The 19,996-nt window shown below is 41.9% G+C and overlaps 1 protein-coding gene across 1 annotated transcript; it reads right to left on the minus strand.

Moving 5' to 3' along the window:
- Window positions 1–300: 300 nt before the first annotated feature.
- Window positions 301–15,786, minus strand: lclat1 (lysocardiolipin acyltransferase 1). Its single transcript, XM_080783537.1, has 6 exons — window positions 15,450–15,786; window positions 9,574–9,743; window positions 8,699–8,897; window positions 6,163–6,309; window positions 4,795–4,911; window positions 301–3,498 (listed from the first exon to the last, which is right to left on the minus strand). The coding sequence occupies exons 2-6, from the start codon at window positions 9,739–9,741 to the stop codon at window positions 2,972–2,974; spliced, it is 1,158 nt and encodes a 385-aa protein (XP_080639663.1). The 5' UTR covers window positions 9,742–9,743; window positions 15,450–15,786; the 3' UTR covers window positions 301–2,971.
- Between the last annotated feature and the right edge of the window lie 4,210 nt (window positions 15,787–19,996).

Raw genomic sequence — 19,996 nt, forward strand, 5'->3', positions numbered from 1 at the left:
TGGAATCAACCATTCTTGAAGATGCACCACAGCACAGTGTAGCAGACAACCTAACATAGTTGAACAAGAAAGGAAGGAAAAACTGTCTCAATTTCTCTTTCATTGTCTTTTTGTGTTGAGCATGAATGTTCTTGCAAATATATTCTAATAGCATACTGTATGATTACAAGACATAGGCATAGCCAGTTCTAACAAAGCATACAACTCAACCTCTGGTGCCAATGACTCCCTGAGGGATCAGATCTATTCACCGGATCACAAAACAAAGCACAGGCTGAAAAAGAGCGCCAGGTTAGTGATGTATCCATGATGCGTGTTGTACAGAATTATGGAATCAACATTCCACCCACTCAAAATTTGTCATGGTGAATTTCAAGTTCTAGTCAGATATGGGGGATGCTTAAAAAAAGACATGAAAAGAACTGGCAACACAATTGGCCGATGATTCATAGTCCCTGGGAAGCTATTTTTAAAGTGCTGCTATCAACCTCAAGTTTATCCAAGCTTGCCCTTCTACTTTCCTGCATCACACCCCCTCTATCCACTCCAAAAAACGAGAAAAAAAAACTATAGCATAGAGAAATGAATGTCTCTTTCCACCACTCACATACTCACATAATGACGTAATTCTTTCAGGATAGAAAATAGCATGCTTTCCATTGACATCACTCCACATCCCGTTGCTAGGCAACGGGAGAGTCAACAGTTGTTGCTACGGCAACCCGACTTCACCTTCAAATCTCCCGACCTCTGTGTCTCTGCTGTGTACTGGAAAGGGTGTATGTGTGAGCCAAATGGAGAGCGAGCACACAATGGCTTGATGTTGTGCAACATGAGTATTCAGGGTCATGTTGACTCATTCACTGGTGTTACTATACTATATACCCACTCTATCTTAAGGGGCAGTCCGGGAAATAGTTAAGAGCCCAGCACAACCTGCAATAATTTCTCCCTCACTCACTGGACTGTTTGACAAAGAGTTACAATTCAAGTGAATGGCAGTCGACAAACATTTCAAACCTGTGCAAATGATGAACATGTCAGGGGCAATTGAATGAGTTGTGATGGCATATTTATTTCAATATATTTACTTCTTTAAAAGACGGATAACAATGAGCGGTGTATTTACCTGAGGACGGACTGCAAAGAAGTCCAGCATCAGCAACTGATTGGCAACAAAAGTGGCAAAAAGAGCATGTATATATGTATGTACCCATAAAGAGCTCAAGGTTCTATTAAGGAAAGAGAGAACAGTGGTATATTTGGTAAACTATTGACATGCTGATGAGAGATTTGTTAACAGCTCATCACAGTGACTTAAACCAGTCCCGTTACACTTTAACCATAGGGCTTCAGGTTCACATAAACAAAGACACCTCAGTCAGCTTTTCATTATGTGGCTGCCTGGGAAGATAAGTTTTAAGACTCTTTCCTTCTACAAAACAATATTACCTGACCTGCAGCAATTGAGGTGGGTCAGTTACATTAGACATTGCACTGTGTCATAAAAATATTTGCAGATTGTCCAGAAGACATCTTTCATAACTCACTGAATATAGCCAGGTTTGAGGTGGTACTCGAGCAATGGCTAAGAAAGGACGGTGTCTGAAAGTGTGTCTCAAGCGCTGCTCCAATTCAATGCTTTTTCTATCCTCTTTTTTGGCACAATTGGAGTAGCTTTCTCAGCTGTCATTTGCTAATTGAGTTTAGCAGGCGCATCGATGCCAGTTCCCTAGACAGAGATGGACACAGAGAGAGGTGGGCATTACGGGGCTTTTTGGATTAGGTCGAGTTCAGGGACAGTTTTCCACTCCAAGTCTGGTCCTCAGTGCCACCCTGTACACAGAGGGTTATGTTGTCCCAACAGGACATTCTTCCAGCCCAGTACCACCCACCTTCTGCCTCTACAAGGCATCTCTCTGTTCCTGAAAAGGGCAGAAAAGCTCAGCTGCTTCTAAGGATACCTAGACATTAGATCTCAGTCATATCTTTGATCATCAGGCTTGTCCTCATCTGGCCTGATTAGCTTTGACCATCGTTCATCTGCCCTGTTCTGGTCATATTACATTCCGTTTGGTTAAAATATTTTGTTTTTTTCACACCTGGTTCTCTCACCTTTGGCTTTTATGTGCAAAAGCAACTTGAGCGAGCATGCATAAAAAACAGCTTTTCTGTTGCAGAGCTAAATAACATGAAATCATCATATAACTAATGCAAGGACGAAACGTAAATTATACTGCTAAAGGGTGTTAAAAATTAATGTCTTCTTTTGGACTAGGAACTCTTCTAAGATGACATTTACTTAGCTAAAATTGCTAATGGCAACAGTGATTCATTTGGCTAGACTAGCCAAGGTTGACTAAATAAATACACTATTAGAATATTGGATATAAATATTCAAGTGATCATATTATGGTATGTGCTCTGCACTATGGCTGCATGTTCACTCCCTTCAAACACATGATACAAAACAAAGGAAATAACATGAAACAAATTAAAAAAACATAAGCAAGCTAATGTGTACCATAACTAAAAACTGTAGCTAAAAACGAAGGGTAGTTTTTGTGAGACATTCGTGGACACTTAAGTTCTGGGCAAACAACCACAGATAAAACTACTGTCTGCATAAACAGATAAACAGCATTACTTGACTACTAACAGCAAGGGATATATAGTGACTGTGCACAATAGAGGGACCTAACACAACAGTAACCACTGATGAATCACTTCAACTCTGCACAGCTTTTATGCAGATAATAGAACATAGCTTCTTAGCCCCCTACCACAGTACGGTAAGATGACCTCACCGATGCACAATGCACTCTTTCTTCCCTAAAGGCAGAGGATGATATGGCCCCAAAAGAGGAACCTCCAGTCCTCTGGGCTTAGCCCAGCCAAGAAAACTCTGTCCTCAGCATCCCTGCTGGGTGCACATGGACACTTCCAGGCTGTCCCCTTGTTCTTCCTTTCTTCATTGCACCTTCGCATCCAGCACTTTATTGTTCTTGTCCACACTGGCATGCACAGATTTCCAATACTGGTGGCAGGCCATCTCCATAATCTCCAGCCCTCCAAAAAGCTTCAGTTGGCCAAAGTACACAATGACCATCACCAGGAAATAGAGTCTGAGTGCGGACCACAGCCACAGGCCGACAAAGCACAGCGCAATGAAGCTGCTCCAGTAGAGCAGCGAGGCAGCTTTGATCAGAGCCACACGCAGCTCTGTTTTGCACGGTGGAACGCGGGCTGCGCCCTCCCTATCGAAGGCCCTGGGCTGCCCAGAGTAGAAGTCGCGGAGTCGGACTTCCTTCTCGGCCCAGCGCTCCTGGCACCATTCCTGCATGTCAAAGGGGGAGGCAGGCAGGGAGGCGGCGGGATAGCGGCGAACATGGAAGTGGATCTCACGGGGAAAATGCCCCAAGATGAGGTGACGTTCTGTCTGGGGAATGTTTTGGGGGTACGCCACTGTGATGTCATGGACGGCATCCAAGTTGTCTCCTGGGAAATGAATTGAAGTAGAGATTTCATTAGCAACGATGAATTCAGGACTAGAGGCTGATTAAATAGTGAAGTAAGCTGACAAAATCAAGCAAAAGGTGACAGACAAATCGATCAACTAACGGCTGCAAAAAAGAAATAGAACAAAATTAGGCCTGATTTAGTAAATTAAACATCTACTGATACACAAACTTGGACACATCAGTTTTGCATTTACTGTACAGTATAATCTGCAATATGATGGCAGATACAGTATAAGAGTACAGGTAGTCATACAGTAACATTATCCCTTTTCCATAACCAAACTTGGTCATTGGACCAAACTGGTCATTGGAAATGTGTCATACATACACTATTCAAAATCCCAGCTCTTAACTCCATTACACATGCATCTGATTGAACCGGGGACTTAGTGTTGCATGAATCATCCATTCCTTCTAAACCACCCTGAGCAACATCATCATCGCAGGCCTGCCTTACATAAACGTCTAACATCCCGGCATTGCTGTGCATAATAGAAGCCGAGTGTGAGATCAAGCTGGTAGGATGACACCTGCCAGCTACCACTTCTATAGAGCTCAACTCTGCTCTGCTATAAATAGAGCAGGGAAGGGCAGGGCATATGGAGACAAAGACCACCTGCACTGTCTGTCAGTCAGCACCGGCAAGGGCCAGGGAACAGAGAACTAGCTAAGTCCGCTGACATCACTGATTCACAGCACCTGCTGGGAGAGTTAGTGCCATGCTCAGCACTCAAATGGGTGGGGGAATCAGGGGAAGCAGGGCCAGAGGTGGTATTAAAGACCTCTGGAGGGCTGCCAGAATTAGCTCATAGGGAAACATGAGAAGCCACCGGGTGTTGTAATGGCTGGCAGCAGGATGAAGTGGTGGTCTGGGACTGTGAGGACTGAGGAATAACAGGTATCATCCCCCGCAAATAAAGCCATGACCGAAACAACGAAGATCATCGCCATAGCGTGTGATTTTCCACCACTGAACTACAAGCATTGCTGATACAAAATAAATCATGGTGTAAGCATGAGGGCATGTAAGGTGTTTTCTTTGACAGCGAAACATTAAAAAAATATTAGAAATTATTACCGTATTTATTATTATATGTCATATTGGGATGAGCACGATAAATTTAATGACGTTTGAACAATGTTTTTACCGACTACACGACTAGTTTAAAACTAAGGATACACTTGGAAAACCACAAAAACAAGTACATTTCGATCAATAAGGTCAAACCACATCAGAAAAAGGATTATCAATGTGTAAAACAAAGTTTCTGACCTTTCCGTAGTTTGTTCACAATGAATGTGAATCCAGTGGTGCGAGGATGCAGCACATACTCAAATTGAGGCAGGCCGTTCTTGGCAGCAAACTCATCGCTCTTTGCTCTGGTATTTTCTGCAAGAAATATAAACAGGAAGAAAATGGCAGCTACACATCCAATATAACAATCAGGGCAAAACAATTAATATTTCCCTATATAAAAAGGAATACAAAATCCATGAGAATCGATACAGTATCACAAAACATATCTCACACGACACTCAAGTGTATCGATATTTTCTCACACCCCTACCTTACAGTAGAAAGGTTTTATACTTATGAAATACACCTAGCATGTGATGTGCTCTTCATCTGAAATACAGTATCTGCAGGATATAAACACAAAACAGATGCACCAAAATATTCTTCAGGGCCTGATGTTGTAAGAAAACTATAATAATTCAAGTCATATTATGCAACAAGCATTTTGTTCAGTCCTCCATCAATTGTGTAACCCTCACACCTCCCTTTACTTTATACCAATTTGTAAGGGGTCATGGAAATCCTTAGAGGGGCTCAAGTGCATCCTGGTCTAAACCCTACAGACCGAGGCATGTGCATGCATGTGTATGAGAATGAATGGGTGGCTGCCAGGAGAGACAGTGCCAGGAAGGAGAAAAGTGCAACTACCTTATAAGAAGTTATAGGATAACTGGTATTATGTTCCCCTGCCTGGCCAGTCTAAGCCCTGAGGTTTAAGAGGATTCATACACACACTCACACATTGGCTAGAGATTAGATTATTTGTGATCTCAGAGCTTTAAATGTCGTATACTTCTTGGTCAGATAGGAACATCCAAACATTCTTGTATAAAATGACGAGTGAGATTCTTTGAAGGACTGTCTATGCCTCATCACTTTTAAGTTGTGTTTGCAGGTGAAGATGAGCATCCCCTAGACCAAAGGTAAATATCCTGACTTTCACAGAACAGTGTATTTTTATTGCATAATTTAATGCAGGGGTTCCCAACCTTTCTATTATCACGGACCGGCTGACACTTCATTAGTGCGAGCGTGACAACAGCTACAGCTTGTTGTTTTACGCTGCTGCTCGCTGAACACACGTGAACGGTAAAGATACCAAGGATTCGACAGTGACGTCACCGTTATGCTACACAACACAGAAGTAACACGGACTCGAAGCAGTTTATAAATCAGTCAGTGACGCGTACCAAATGATGATTTGGTCCTTGAGGTCTGTGTGTGTACTGAACTAATCTTGCAAACCGTGGGAGTAAAAGTTAGCGCCAATTTCGTATGAACACTGCAAGTATGCCCAAAAAGTATATATATTTTTAATATTTAACATCATAGGTGTGTCATTACCGGTGAGGTCAGTGCCCTCTGGGAAGAGCAGTAACTGTAGCGGCTCCCTGATGTCACAGAAGTAATCCAACATGTTCTCCATGTGACTCTTGTCGTCCTCCCAGCGACGGTGAATGAATACAAAGCAAGCCACCTGCATCGCCCAGCCTGGAACATATACGCAACACAATAAGACTTTACATATATACACCTGTCTGTAGTGAAGGAGCATGGTCTTATTTCATAAGCCACTTTCAGAATGCACTCGTCGACAATAGAAGCGTCATCAACACGCCCACTTGAATGTAAATTCACCGGACTATCACCGGGTGCATTCAGACAGAGCAGTTTGAGCGAAATCGGATATTACCTGGACTTAACACTTTCCCCGTCATAAAACGTAGCCTACGTTAATTGTCGGCAAGCGACAAGCGCCAAAATACGTAGGCTACATTAATTCAGTTGTATAAAATGTTTTGATCGGATCTAGTGGAAAGGCTAGTGGAACTTTAGCTTCGGATGGCTATATGCTGTTAGCCATAAGACTGGACTGCGCCACGATTGCGCATGCACAAACATGCGCACGCACACTTAGACTCCAAATCTAAGGTTGTTCATGGCAAGGACCCTGAAATTTACACTTATTAGCCTACAGATCCCCATTTGAAAAGATAAGATAATTTCAAGGACCCCCAGTTTGACATGGACCACAGAAATTACGGATCTTCAAAATAAGGGTTGAACGGGCAGATATCCTGGCATATAGTAATCATTCTTTAATTAATCCTGGTGGGGATTGTATTTAAATCAAGGATCGTACCTGCAAAAAATCTGTTGCATATCCGATCTTACTGATCCATAATGTTGCGTTCATAAATACAGTCCCTCCGTTTGAACTCTGGAAAACCTCCATAATACAGTGCATGTCTGAAAGTGGACGTAGTCTGACGTGAACAAAAAAGTAAGTGGTGTGGGCTTGCATTTTGCAGTGTATCAGGGCATTTGCAGTTTGGGATGACCTGTATGATAAAATTAAGTTAACACATCTTTACCAGACTTGTCTTGTACTTTATCCAATTTGAACCTGTCTTAGGGCAACTTTGGGCATGCCATAGATGACAATGTTCATACTCTGTCCTTTCACTCTGGGGCTATCACCTCGTTCACTGACTGGTCTAGAAATTGGGTGGGCGGTCCCCTTGGTTTTTCAGGCATGGGAGGGAGGCGGGGTCAATGCTTAAGGAATCACCACAAGTATGATAACCTCATAAGTATATAGGCGCTATATATATATATATATATATATATAGGCCCTATATACTTAAGGCTTAAGTGATCGGGCCTAACCCAACCACTTTTTCCCATGGATGCTGCCACTTCTTAATTAAAAAAATTAAATATAGATTTTTTTTTTAATGTTGAGATATCTTGGATTGGTGTTTGTTTTTATCTCCAGTCTACCAACCTAGTGGTCAGTCACCATTATAGCATTTCACTCCAGCCAGGGAAGATTTTAAACTCTGGTGCTCTATTTTGAGCTGCAAAGCTGACTCTACAGTGCAATTATGCCATAAAAGAGAAAAGTACATATTACAGTAGATGTGTGTGCAATGTGCGCATATATATATATATATATATATATATATATATATATATATATATATATATATATAGAGAGAGAGAGAGAGAGAGCGAGAGAGAGAGAGAGAGAGATATATACACACACACATACACACACACACACACACACACACACACACACACACACACACACACACACACACACACACACACACACACACACACACACACACACAGATGTAATGTTAGCCATTTGAAACATTGCCTATGCTGCCGTTTCCATCCAAATACAGGATGAAGGGAGAGGCCCATAAAAGGTGAGACACAGAAATGTTTAAAATTAAGAACATCCCTGCTTTTCCAGATACAATGAAATACATGTTGCAGTAGATGAAACAGGTGCTCTACTTTCTTTCTGAAATATGCTGGTTGACACTAACACCTGCCCGGGGCAGGTAAATAAAATGGTAGGGCAGGTCAAGTTTGTTACCAGGTTGCCCGACCGTGCAGGTGCACATTATGAGTGGGGATGCAAAACACGAGATATAACCGTCTTTAACGTGTTCAGAGGGCTCTGCGTCTCTCCCTATCTCTCTACCATGCATTTGCATGGCTATATTTTCATGTTATAGTGCCGTTTTTATTATAATGTTTTTGAAATCATTAAAAGAAAACGGTAATTAACAATATTTTTGGGGGGCAATGACCTATGGCTATGACTTGAGGGCAAGTAGAACATGACCTGTACTTTCCCAGACGAGCAAATGCCTCTGAGACCTTAGTGTCAACCCTATGCATGTATTATGAATATTATCTCTTGTTTGATTGATTGAAGTATTTATATATTAACATAATTACAGTACATTTCAAGCACAGTTCAATACAAAAACTCGATAAGATGTTCAAAGGCGTTATTTTGCCTTCAGGTAAGCATACATTTGAATGTACATGCATCCAGAATATACTGTGCACCCACCAAAGCCAGGCACAGCCTTGAGTGCGGCCTTGAGGCAGATCTTCTCCATGCGCAGATAGCTGTACCTGAGTAGACAGCACCACAAGAACATCCAGTCTAAACGCGTACGATGGTTCATGATGATCACACTGCGCTCCCCTGGAATGAAGCCATCACCTGTGATAACCACTTTAACGCCAAACACCAGCTCCAGCAAAGCCTGGGATAAGAGGTAGGATGGGGAGGAATGAAATGGACAATGGATATGGAGTAGGTGTGTGTGTGTGTGTGTGTGTGTGTGTGGGGGGGGGGGGGGGGGGGGGGGCAGTTTCAGATTCAGGGAAGAGAAAGAGTGAGATAAGGGGGAGACAAAAGAATCAATGTCATGAATTCATTTGGTCATTGTATACAAGATTTACATGTCTGTGCCCAACGGGGCGGGGGGGGGGGGGGGGGGTAGCAAGATCGTAGAAGGGGAGAACATTGTGTGGGAGAACAGACAGTTTCAGATTGGTAAATGGTGCATTTATATAGCACCTTTATCCAAGGCGCTTTACATAGTGCATTACAATTTATTCACCCATTCACAGATTCAGGGAAGAGAAAGAGTGAGATAAAGGGGAGACAAAAGAATCAAGTCATGAATTCATTTGGTCATTGATGTATACAAGATTTGCATGTCTGTGCCCAACGGGAATTTGCATAAGCAAATTGTACTTCCAATGAAAATAAGACTCTGCCAACTAAACAAGCAAGGCACAAACAAAATACTAGCAGGAGATAACGTGTCGCATTATGATAGGATCAAACTACGGAGGCCAGAAGTGCAAGTGCAATGTGTATAAACTAAAGTATGCTACCTACTAGTACGTACACAGCCGTTGTACTGTACCTACCACAGGAAGTGTCAGCCAGGTAGCAACAATGCGGTCAGTGATCCATCGGTACCAGGCTGGAGCAAGCAGCATGAGGGGCAGAAATGGACCCAGCATGAAGATGCTGCCAAAGAAACTCCCCAAAAACAGGGTCATCACAAAGTACAGGCCCCGCACCGACACAGCCATATCTGTGGGAGGAAAAGCAGGGACAAGTCATTGATGGGACACAAGCTAAATGTTGGACATGGTGCATTGGTGCTGTACTGTATAATAGTTCTACAAAGGCATGATATAAAAGGCAATACAGCAGGCTGATGTAGAATTGGAAAGACCATGACAAGTGGAATTCATTCTTAATGTGGTCCTCTCTTTACTGTGAAATGTAATGACCATGTTGACACACGACACATGGAATTATCAAAGGTCTCATCAATAGCAACGCATGCTGTTCTGTTGTACTTCCGAAACACTTTCACACAAACAGTGGAAAATCCGAGGCAGACATTCCTAGTGCGAAATGTAAATAGGGGAACATTTCTGACTGCTGGCAATACATTGTGGGTGCACAGTCAGTGAATCAACAGTTCAAGGAGAAAGTGGCTTAATTTGGATTTCCAAAAGGCCTAGCCTGTATTGTGTAGCGTTCTGTGACTCATGCTGTGACATTCTCACAAGAATCAAGACAAATAAAAAAATCACACCCGTGTGAACTGAGTGGTGCAACTCCCAATCACATTACGTTTGTTAATCATGTTTGTACCAGCAGTTACATAATTACATATACATACACACAAGCAGAAATGCAACAAAATACCTTACATCCCAGGGGTACCCCACCATAGTTTGTAAACCTACAGACACTCGAATCAATTTATGAGCAGTTCCAATTCCAACTTATGAGCTATTCAGCTTTTATTGCTAACCAAGTAAAGTCAAATTCAAGTTAAGATAATTCAGAAAAGGGACTTGTGTAGACATCTAGGGAGCTAGAGCTATAGCCCACCCTCATCTCTTCAAAGAGTCACTGGAGAGCACCTTCCTGGCCAATACAAAACGTCTGGCATGTTTCAACAAGCTGAAAAAGCTAAGAAACATGCTAAATCAATTCATGAACAAATACAAAGAATATGTCTTTTCAAAGTGACATTGTACAGTAAATGGCTAAGACACACCAGTCTGGGTCTAGGGCAGGCACATCATCCTTTTAGGTAAACATGTCCCACGAATTGTATATAAATTGCAATTTTTATTAAGACAAGGGTTTAATCTGATTAGAACACAGTGCAGCAGTACTCATCTAGCAGGTGTTTTTGTCCCTTGTGTGAAGTTGAACTATGGTCAACACCTTTCCACCTCCAAATACTGCAGTCATTGCACAAACCTTTAGTTCCGCCCTCTTTAAGTCTGTAGACTCCTAAGCACCACCCCCAAGCACCATGACGCAGCAGGTTCACTCACTGTATCATGCATGCATGCAACATGACTGAGGGTGCATTTAAATCTGTTGGGGTGTGTGTGTGTGTGTGTGTGTGGCTGCACGTGTTGTGTAATACAGGTGTAAGGGTTGTGGGTTTTAACAACGGAAAATGTGAGGCATGAGAGGTGAACAACAAGCTGGCTCAGCAAAATTGTCACAATTATGCTCCAGTGCACGCACACACCCCCCCCCCCCCCGCGTGTCTGTCCAGTGTCCACTGAACAAGCCCTCTCTCACAGATGTAGCAAAGGGGCGTGAACACACCTAGAGACTTAAATGTGAAACGTAAATGGAATTATGAACCCAACACAATACGAAGTTAACACAATATGTTTTTCTTCCTTCCATCCAGGAGAGCAGGAAGGTCTGTCTACTGTACTGTACTTAGTTAAGACTGCTGTTGTTGCCTACTTTTGTTTTTCCACACCCTGGGCCAGTAACATTTGTGAATTTGATTTAGTCTCACCATCTGAGTTGATTAAACATTTATTCAATCACCATAGTAATCATCACAAAAGCACTTCCCTAAACAATGTCTACATGCAATGCACAGCACGCTGCTCCTAAATCCAAGCTGAATTCTCTGGCAATCATCCTGCATTCTTTCCTTTAAGTGCCAAGAGCAGACATCCCTGAATAAATAGGTGACCCGGGCTAGGCTAAACATTCAGCTAAAGCGGTATGTGTGCGTCTGTCTGTGTGCGTGCATGCGTAAGATGCAAAATACATTTTAGTGTGAAAACACTCGCCCACCACCACAGAAAGGGTTTCCAGGAGTGGTAGTGGGGGGGGTTCATGTACTTTTTATTTGCATTGTAATCCCCATAGGGGGATTTTAGATCGCCTCATTCATATAAGAACTGTATTTGGCCGTTTCACTCATATGGATATGAAGAATCAACTGACTGAGAGAAAACGCTATTGTTACTGCTGCTGAATTAGAATAATTTTAGCTAGAAACAGACTGTATCATATATGAGTGACTGATGGTCGCAAACTATATAGACACCCCTCCCTGACAATAACACAGAGAGAGCTTGTTTATTTTTGGACCATAATGCTTATATGAAACTATTTTAAGATGACCCCATGATATTCTCCATAGAGAAATTACTTCCGTGAACCAAGCAGAACCAGGGGATAAGTGAGTGACGTCAGGATTTCGGCGCTCTACACCCTCAGCACTCAAGCTGTCTCTCACTCACATCAATGTACCATAAACCTGTCCTCAAAACCTCTCGGTTCTGCCTGGTTCACCTTGGTGGCTGGAGCAACATGCACACACGGCCATTGACCATTAGCATATGCACAAAATAACGACCATTTTCCCACATTCCTAAAATGTAAGCTATTTATTAGTGTTTTTATGTCAACACTGGAGATTGCCGTCGCCATGGTTACAGCCCCACAAGCTATGGGATGACTGTTGCCAAGCCATAGCCACACAGAGATTGCTAACCTCAGTAACCTGCAAACTTATAAAGAACTTTAATTTACGTCTCGACAGTCCAGTCAAAAAGTATATTATTTCAACTATGTTCACGTTGAGAATGTGTATTAAACGACCTGCCCCACAGCTGCAGAGGAAAGCTTTTCTCTGTGAATCACAACGTGTGGACCTGAACTGTGTGTGTGTTGTATCTGTCGTAGCTGTAAATACTTTGACTGCGCACCGCACATCCCTGGGTAATGCAACATTCACTGGGGGTCCACATGCCTCAAAAAATTATAATCCATTCACGTGAACGGTCCCAATAATTGCTAGTAAGTGCTAATACTGCTTTGTTTAGGGATGTTCAGCAATACAAATGCAATGACACAACTAGAGATGTGCCGATGAGACATTTTGGCCGATATCGATATCTGATATAATGAATTGCCTTTATAGCCGATAACCGATATTAACGATTTTGATATCTCATTCTGTATTAAATTATAATTATTTTTTTCCATTCTGAAAAATACATTTAACAGGGTATGTGCAGACTTAGGCATGTCAGATTTAACTTTAATACCTTATATGTAATATTGTGAGCTTGCAGATCTGTTCAAGCGATTACTTTGGACTTGTTTATCTGTAAAGACAGGTCAGATTGATTAATCGGACCGATGGCGATCATTAAAAAAAACAACTAGAATCGGCCGATACTGATGTGTTTGCCGATTAATCTCCCATCACTGCGCATAACTCAAAGTCTGCAAATACTCAGTGTGCATAACAACTGACAATAGTAGTTACTGGTTGTATAAAAAGGAAGAAACTGGACGTGACTTTACTAGATCAAATCAGTGGATACACAGAACTTCAGAAGAGGACATCAACACTTTTGGGTTCCTTAGGCTGGAGTAGAAAACTAAATCTCTTAAGTGAGTTTTTGCCATTGCCGATTTGACTACAAGCTGTAGAAACTTCAGGACATAGAGGCCTTGTTCCAGGGCACACATAGTACCATCTAAACTAATGATCGTACAACTTCCAGCACCAGTCAAAGTATAAATTATGTATTAATGTTAATGATTAAGATTTTATTTCAACTGGAAAACCATTAAATCAGCAAACTGTCTGTATTTTCCTTTACAAAGGATTAAATATACTGCCATGAGTCCTACTGTACATTACCAGGATAATTACTTTATGGTTCCAAATCCATCAGTCCTCATTTTAGCTTGCCACTTCATCATGTTAGAGACAATAATTTTTAATTCACATAAATAAAAAAATGTCATACATCAGCCAAATGTACTCCTATACTGTCTATTTGAATTGATCTCAACCGAATGCGAATAAGAGTGGAATATGTTGGACCTGTTCAATTTGCTAATGGCTATTTCCACTAGAGAGATTTGTGGCAGAACACAGAGGGCTTCTGCCTAGGTTTATTAATCAGCTCTGGGTAATCCCCATGAATAAGTGACATTAAGAAGTATCAGTATAAAAAGGCTTGTTGTAGCACTCAAATCACCGGATGACAAGCATCACATACAGTATTATTATTTTCATAAGGAGGCTCTCCCCCATGATTATCACATGAAACTGGTATCCCATCCTGAAAATGTATTTTCCGTTTACTAAAAAGCTGGAGAGACAGGGACTGCAGGACCTCTGTCACTGTAAGTAAGTAAGTAGCCTCATAGTGGCCAGAAAAATCTGCGGAAACAGTGTGATATTTAGTATGGCCAAGCCAAGCTACTTAGTAAGTTACCTTATTGCATTAATTGCACTCCTCAACAAATTGATAAAGAGGCTAGATACAGATGGGTGTCAAATTAAAGGACAACCCGAGTAAAACCGGATGGAGAAACATAATTAATGTATCTGTATCTGCATCTACATGTATAAAATTGCCCATATTACCATGATTTTGGATCAAGATGATAAGCGAAAAGATCTAATTAAGTGGCTAATGAACAGAGAGCACGAGGTTCAGTCACAGTCACACAAAGACTGCAACTCTTCCTCGGGTGACTGATGTAATAAGACTGAGCCAGCGAGATCTGTCAACAACTACATAATGATAGAGGATCGCTATAGTAGGGACTAGGGATGCAGTGCATGAACCAACCAATTATATGGACAAGGACATGTAATCGCCCCCCCCCCCCTTTTTCCATACTGTACATGTTTTGATTTTCCTCTGTTTTTACTTTTTAAAAACTGTATATGTACTTTTTTTCTGTTTTTAAATGTTCTGATGAATTGAAAATGGAGGAAGTCTTAGTGATTTTTCTGGTTTTCTCCCCAGATACCCGGCCACCACCTTAAAAACACAATTTTGATTGATCTTTTTAATTTCACAGCATGCGGAACGCGCACATTTCAAACGAAGTAGCGTACAGGTCACTACCAAAACTCATAATTGAGGATAGAACCAGAAAAAGCACACATAAGGTCCTCCATTTTCAATTAATCAGAAAATGTAATGACATACAAATATACACTTCTAGTTCCATCTATTCTATATGTATGTTATTCCTATGGTACAACTATATTCATTCTGTCGGGATGGCCCAACACGTTATGTTATCTTTTCCTTTGTCACCACATGTAGCCTATGTGATATGTATGTCACATACATATCACACATATTATACTGTGCGCTTTTATGAGTTTGACAATCTGATCACAGGATTACATCGGTGTAGTTTGAAGGTGCAATGCGCCACATTTCTGGACCACTGCCACAATAATACTATGTCGCTGAACAAAATAACGTTTTAAGGTGTATATGCGACTACCTTTAAATTAAATGGTTTTTATAGCATCAGAAATCAACTCAACAAGATAATCCAATCAACGTTAGCTTGCGAAGCTAATGTCACTTTAAACTGTCTCGCTAATTTTGGTTGAACTATCTGAACATGACTCCTGCAGCCAGCCAGACATAATGACAAACGACATACAACACACATCACCCACCTTAATTCGTCTTTGGGTTTTCTTCACAATCAGTTCCGAGAGGTGCAACGGCCAGACCACATCGTGTCAACAACTCGTTTGCGACATAATTTAAGTAGATAGCATGTTAGCATCACTTAGTTAGCATGTAGCTAACTATATTTGCACTTATAAACACAACAATCTCATACGAATATGGGAACTATTCACAATTACTAGCGTCGCAAGTTAATGCAAGGAATGTGTAAGCTACCCCTAACACAATTGCAAATTTGCAATGGCACATGTATTACTTTTGTTTTGACTGCAACAGGAAAATAGTCGCCATACCACTCCGAGTCTCCGACTCGACCTCTCAACTTCTAACTCTCACCCTTTACACTACAGTCTATGCTCTCACCTCACCTGTCCTTTCGCCCTTGTGTCAACAGGGGGTGCTGTTTATACCGTCATAATGTCAAATTTAGAACACTGGTAGTAGTGAAACATAATTTGTCAGTAGCGTACTCTCTAAGGCAGTGGTTCCCAAAGTGGGGTCCGGGGACCCCCAGGGGTACCTGAGGGAGTTCCAGGGGGGACCCATCTATTTTGTTCATGTTCATAAAGTGCTAAAGTGTTTAAAGCAGTGGTTCCCAAACTTTTTCATGTCAAGGACCCCCAAATTGACACTACTTAGCCCGTGGACCCCCATTTGAAAAGATATGCCAGGGACCCCCATAAGAGAAGACGTACACATTTAGACGTCTACATTTAGACGTCTACATTTAGACGTCTGTATACATTTAGACGTCTACATTTAGACGTCTACATTTAAACGTCTACATTTAGACGTATACATTTATTTGTTATCCGTGTTGCGAGGATGAGGGGGTACCTGGAAAAATATCTACCCCAAAAGGGGTACCTGGTCCAAAAAAGTTTGGGAACCCCTGCTCTAAGGCCCTTACCAGTGACAACATTTTTACGTTCAATGACTTATTTTTTATCAAAGTGATCCACACTGTAGGTTACCACCACAGTGTGTTGATATGTCAGAATTCTATTCCTTTAGCATAACCTTTTGAGTATGAAAATCCTTGTATGTGTCATTTGTTTATTTTATTCTCGTATTAAGAATTACATCAGTAGTCAGAGAGAGAGAGAGAGAGAGAGAGAGAGAGAGAGAGAGAGAGAGAGAGAGTGTGTGTGTGTGTGTGTGTGTGTGTGTGTGTGTGTGTGTGTGTGTGTGTGTGTGTGTGTGTGTGTGTGTGTGTGTGTGTGTGTGTGTGTGCGGGCGTGCGTGCGTGTGTGCGTGTGTGTGTGTGTGTGTGCGTGTGTGTGTGTGTGTGTGTGTGTGTGTGTGTGTGTGTGTGTGTGTGTGTGTGTGTGTGTGTGTGTGTGTGTGTGTGTGTGTGTGTGTGTGCGTGTGCGTGTGCGTGATTGCATGTGTGTTCCGTGTGCATGTACGTGTGTGCACTGTGAGGTGAATGAGGTACAGATATAGTAAAAGAGAGTGCACTTAGTCAAACTCAAGACTTTTCCATGACTTGCTCCCTATGGCATGCACTCTATCTGAGAGGCTGAGTGTACTGTATAGCTTTATCAGTATAAACTTCCAGAGGGTCAACGCATCACTTCAGAGGGAGTATGAATTCAAGCGTTGCTTTGAAACAAGGTCTCTGGGTTCCCCTTTATTGCCAACTCACCTCCAACAGGGGAGCACATTTCTATACAAGTCTCCTTCATTATTGCATCAACAGGTCTAAGACCATTTACGAGGAACAATGTGATCATCCACTCACTTTAATAAATCCAAGCTTTATTTGATCAAGTCGACTGTCATGTGTTATGGACTGGTCATTCATGACGATTCATGTGAGTGCTCTCATAATTTACAATTGTAGTGTGGTGCATAGGAGAATGGACACTAGGGGACTTAAAACATCAAAATCTTATTTTCACAAGAGAAGGTTAAAAGGGGATTAATAAAGGTAGAGGTCAAAATTCTTACATTAGACATGCCATTCCATTTATGCTAGTCTGTGGGGGGAAGAATAATAACTTTTTTTTCAGGCACTGAATACCATGTTTGGGGTTTATTTTGAAATCAGTGTATTGATAGCATTTAAACAAGTTTTTGTTAAAAAAGAAACCCTCATCTGGTTTGTTGTTTTTAAACATTCTTGCCTCTTACGACCTCTTGTGCTTTTCCGTATAGTAGGGAGGGAGGAGGAGAAAGGAGTTTGTAGGGGTTCAAAGAAGGGACATGGATGATTTAAGTCTTTAAGTCTTCTTCATTTTCACCCTTCCATTCCTCCTTGCAATGCATCTCTCCATATTATTCTGTTTTGGAATTCCAACTAAATCTACAGCACGTAATTATGCTTCAGCGATGTACTCCATCTCTCTCTGTTTCAGTCTGTATCTCTTTCTTTCTGTGTCTGTCTCTTGTCTTGCACATACACTCCTGTTTTGTCCTTTTTCTACCCTGGTCTCTAGGCAGTGAGGGTTAGAGTGGTGGGGCAAAAGTATTCTATTTATATAAGGCCTATAGAAGGGCAGCAGTCTGTGGCTTAGCACATTAACACACAAAAGTACATACATAAGTTAGTGGACCCCAATAGACTTCCATTGATCAAAGGGGACAAGAATGCAATATACTCTTACATCACCCTATTAAACAGTGTATGAATCCCATGGCGCTGAGAGTCATCTGTCCAAATAGTGTGTCTTGTGAACTTATGATTCTGGGTCCACTGTTTAGCACTTGCATTATGTCTTCCCAAGATTTGTCTCTTGAAGAACATGAGTGCAGAACTGTTTGGCAGAGTATTGACCATGCTTGACTTTGATTAATTATGAAGTCGCTGAGGCTTTGTTTTGAATAGCAATCACTGCGTCATTCTCCCTTATCCTCAATAGATGTGTCGTTTGAGGCTATGGGATTTTTAGATCTCAAATGTTTTTAGGGAAAAGACACAGAAAAGACCAAGCTTTTTATCTTTTGTTAAATCACACTGGTTCAATTCTATGGACATACCGTAATGGATTCCAAGATTACTTTTGTAGTGTTTTCATCTGGTCTTTTCTCACGAGTCTTATATTACTTGGCCAACCAAAAATTTAATTTGGCCCTGTACTGAAATGTTTTTTTCCCTTCACCTTTTCATCCTCCCACTAGTGTTGTACTGTAAACTGTATGCCCCTCTGCATATCATCCCTTGTTGGCAGTGCCAGATATGTGTCTATGCTTGGTGTCCAGTCTCCAGACAGGTTATAAATATCTAGCAGGGGTTTTGCCTCATGCCCTGAGAGCTCTACTTTCTTCTCACACTTGAGGAACCATGGGAAAAGAATCTTTCCCTTACGCACACGCACATGGTTATATACAAAATCTCCAGACATATGCACCCACTGGCAAGCCGCACGCACGCACACACGCACGCACGCACGCACACACACACACACACACACACACACACACACACACACACACACACACACACACACACACACACACACACACACACACACACACACACACACACACACACACACACACACACACACACACACACACACACAGAGAGAGAGAGTTGTCCTACTCCACGACATAGTGCTGTTACAACAGAGGCCCTGTTTATAATGACATGTTAACTTCTATTACATAACCTCTGCTGTGGGAATGCAGGGTATGTTTCTGTTGCCAAGTATGGGAACCTTGCTAAAACAACAGAGTAGGATGAAAGTCTGGGAGAGAATAGAGAATAAAAGAACAAGAAAACATAGACTGTAAATGGAGAATGGAAACAAAATATGGAAAGAGGTCAGAAAAAGACTTCATAGGATAAGCCTTTTGTTCCCCCACTGAGATCCCAGATTTGAGTGAGACAGACAGATCGTGATGTGGGTGAAGGTGCTGGCCTGGGTGTGAGTGTGTTTTTGTAAGGTGTTGGTGTGGACTAGTTGGGAGTCAAAGAGGAGTCAGAGGCTGGCGAGGTCTGACTCTGCTGACACACTGGGATCAGTGACGGGATTGTTTCCATTGGAAAGAATTCCGAGAATGAGCTAGAAGAGCTATCAGTGGCTTCACTCAGAGCACTCTGACAACAGTTTTAATACAGAACCACGCACGCGCACACACACGCACGCACGCACGCACACACACACACACGCACACACACACACACACACACACACACACACACACACACACACACACACACACACACACACACACACACACACACACACACACACACACACACACACACACACACACACACACACAGTACGGGGTGTACGCGTTCACAGGCATGCAGCGTTGCATGCCAACAGTGGTGTGCGAGACATAATCCGTCCTTCGATGTAACAGAGGTTCTCTTGCCAAGGCACTTGCCAAATGAAGGCTGTCACCTCTGCTCCCTGGCATGGAGGTTAATAAGCTTATTTACAGTATAAGGACAGACACTCATACATGCTTTCTCGTCTGATACTGTCACTGACAATAACAATAAGCCTCTTTGACATACTTTACTTACTTATACATGACAGCCAAAGAGGGAAGCAAGATGTTGTACTATTGCACT

This window comes from Protomyctophum bolini, assembly GCF_963924005.1.
Source record: "Protomyctophum bolini genome assembly, chromosome: 15".
Lineage (NCBI taxonomy): Eukaryota > Metazoa > Chordata > Actinopteri > Myctophiformes > Myctophidae > Protomyctophum > Protomyctophum bolini.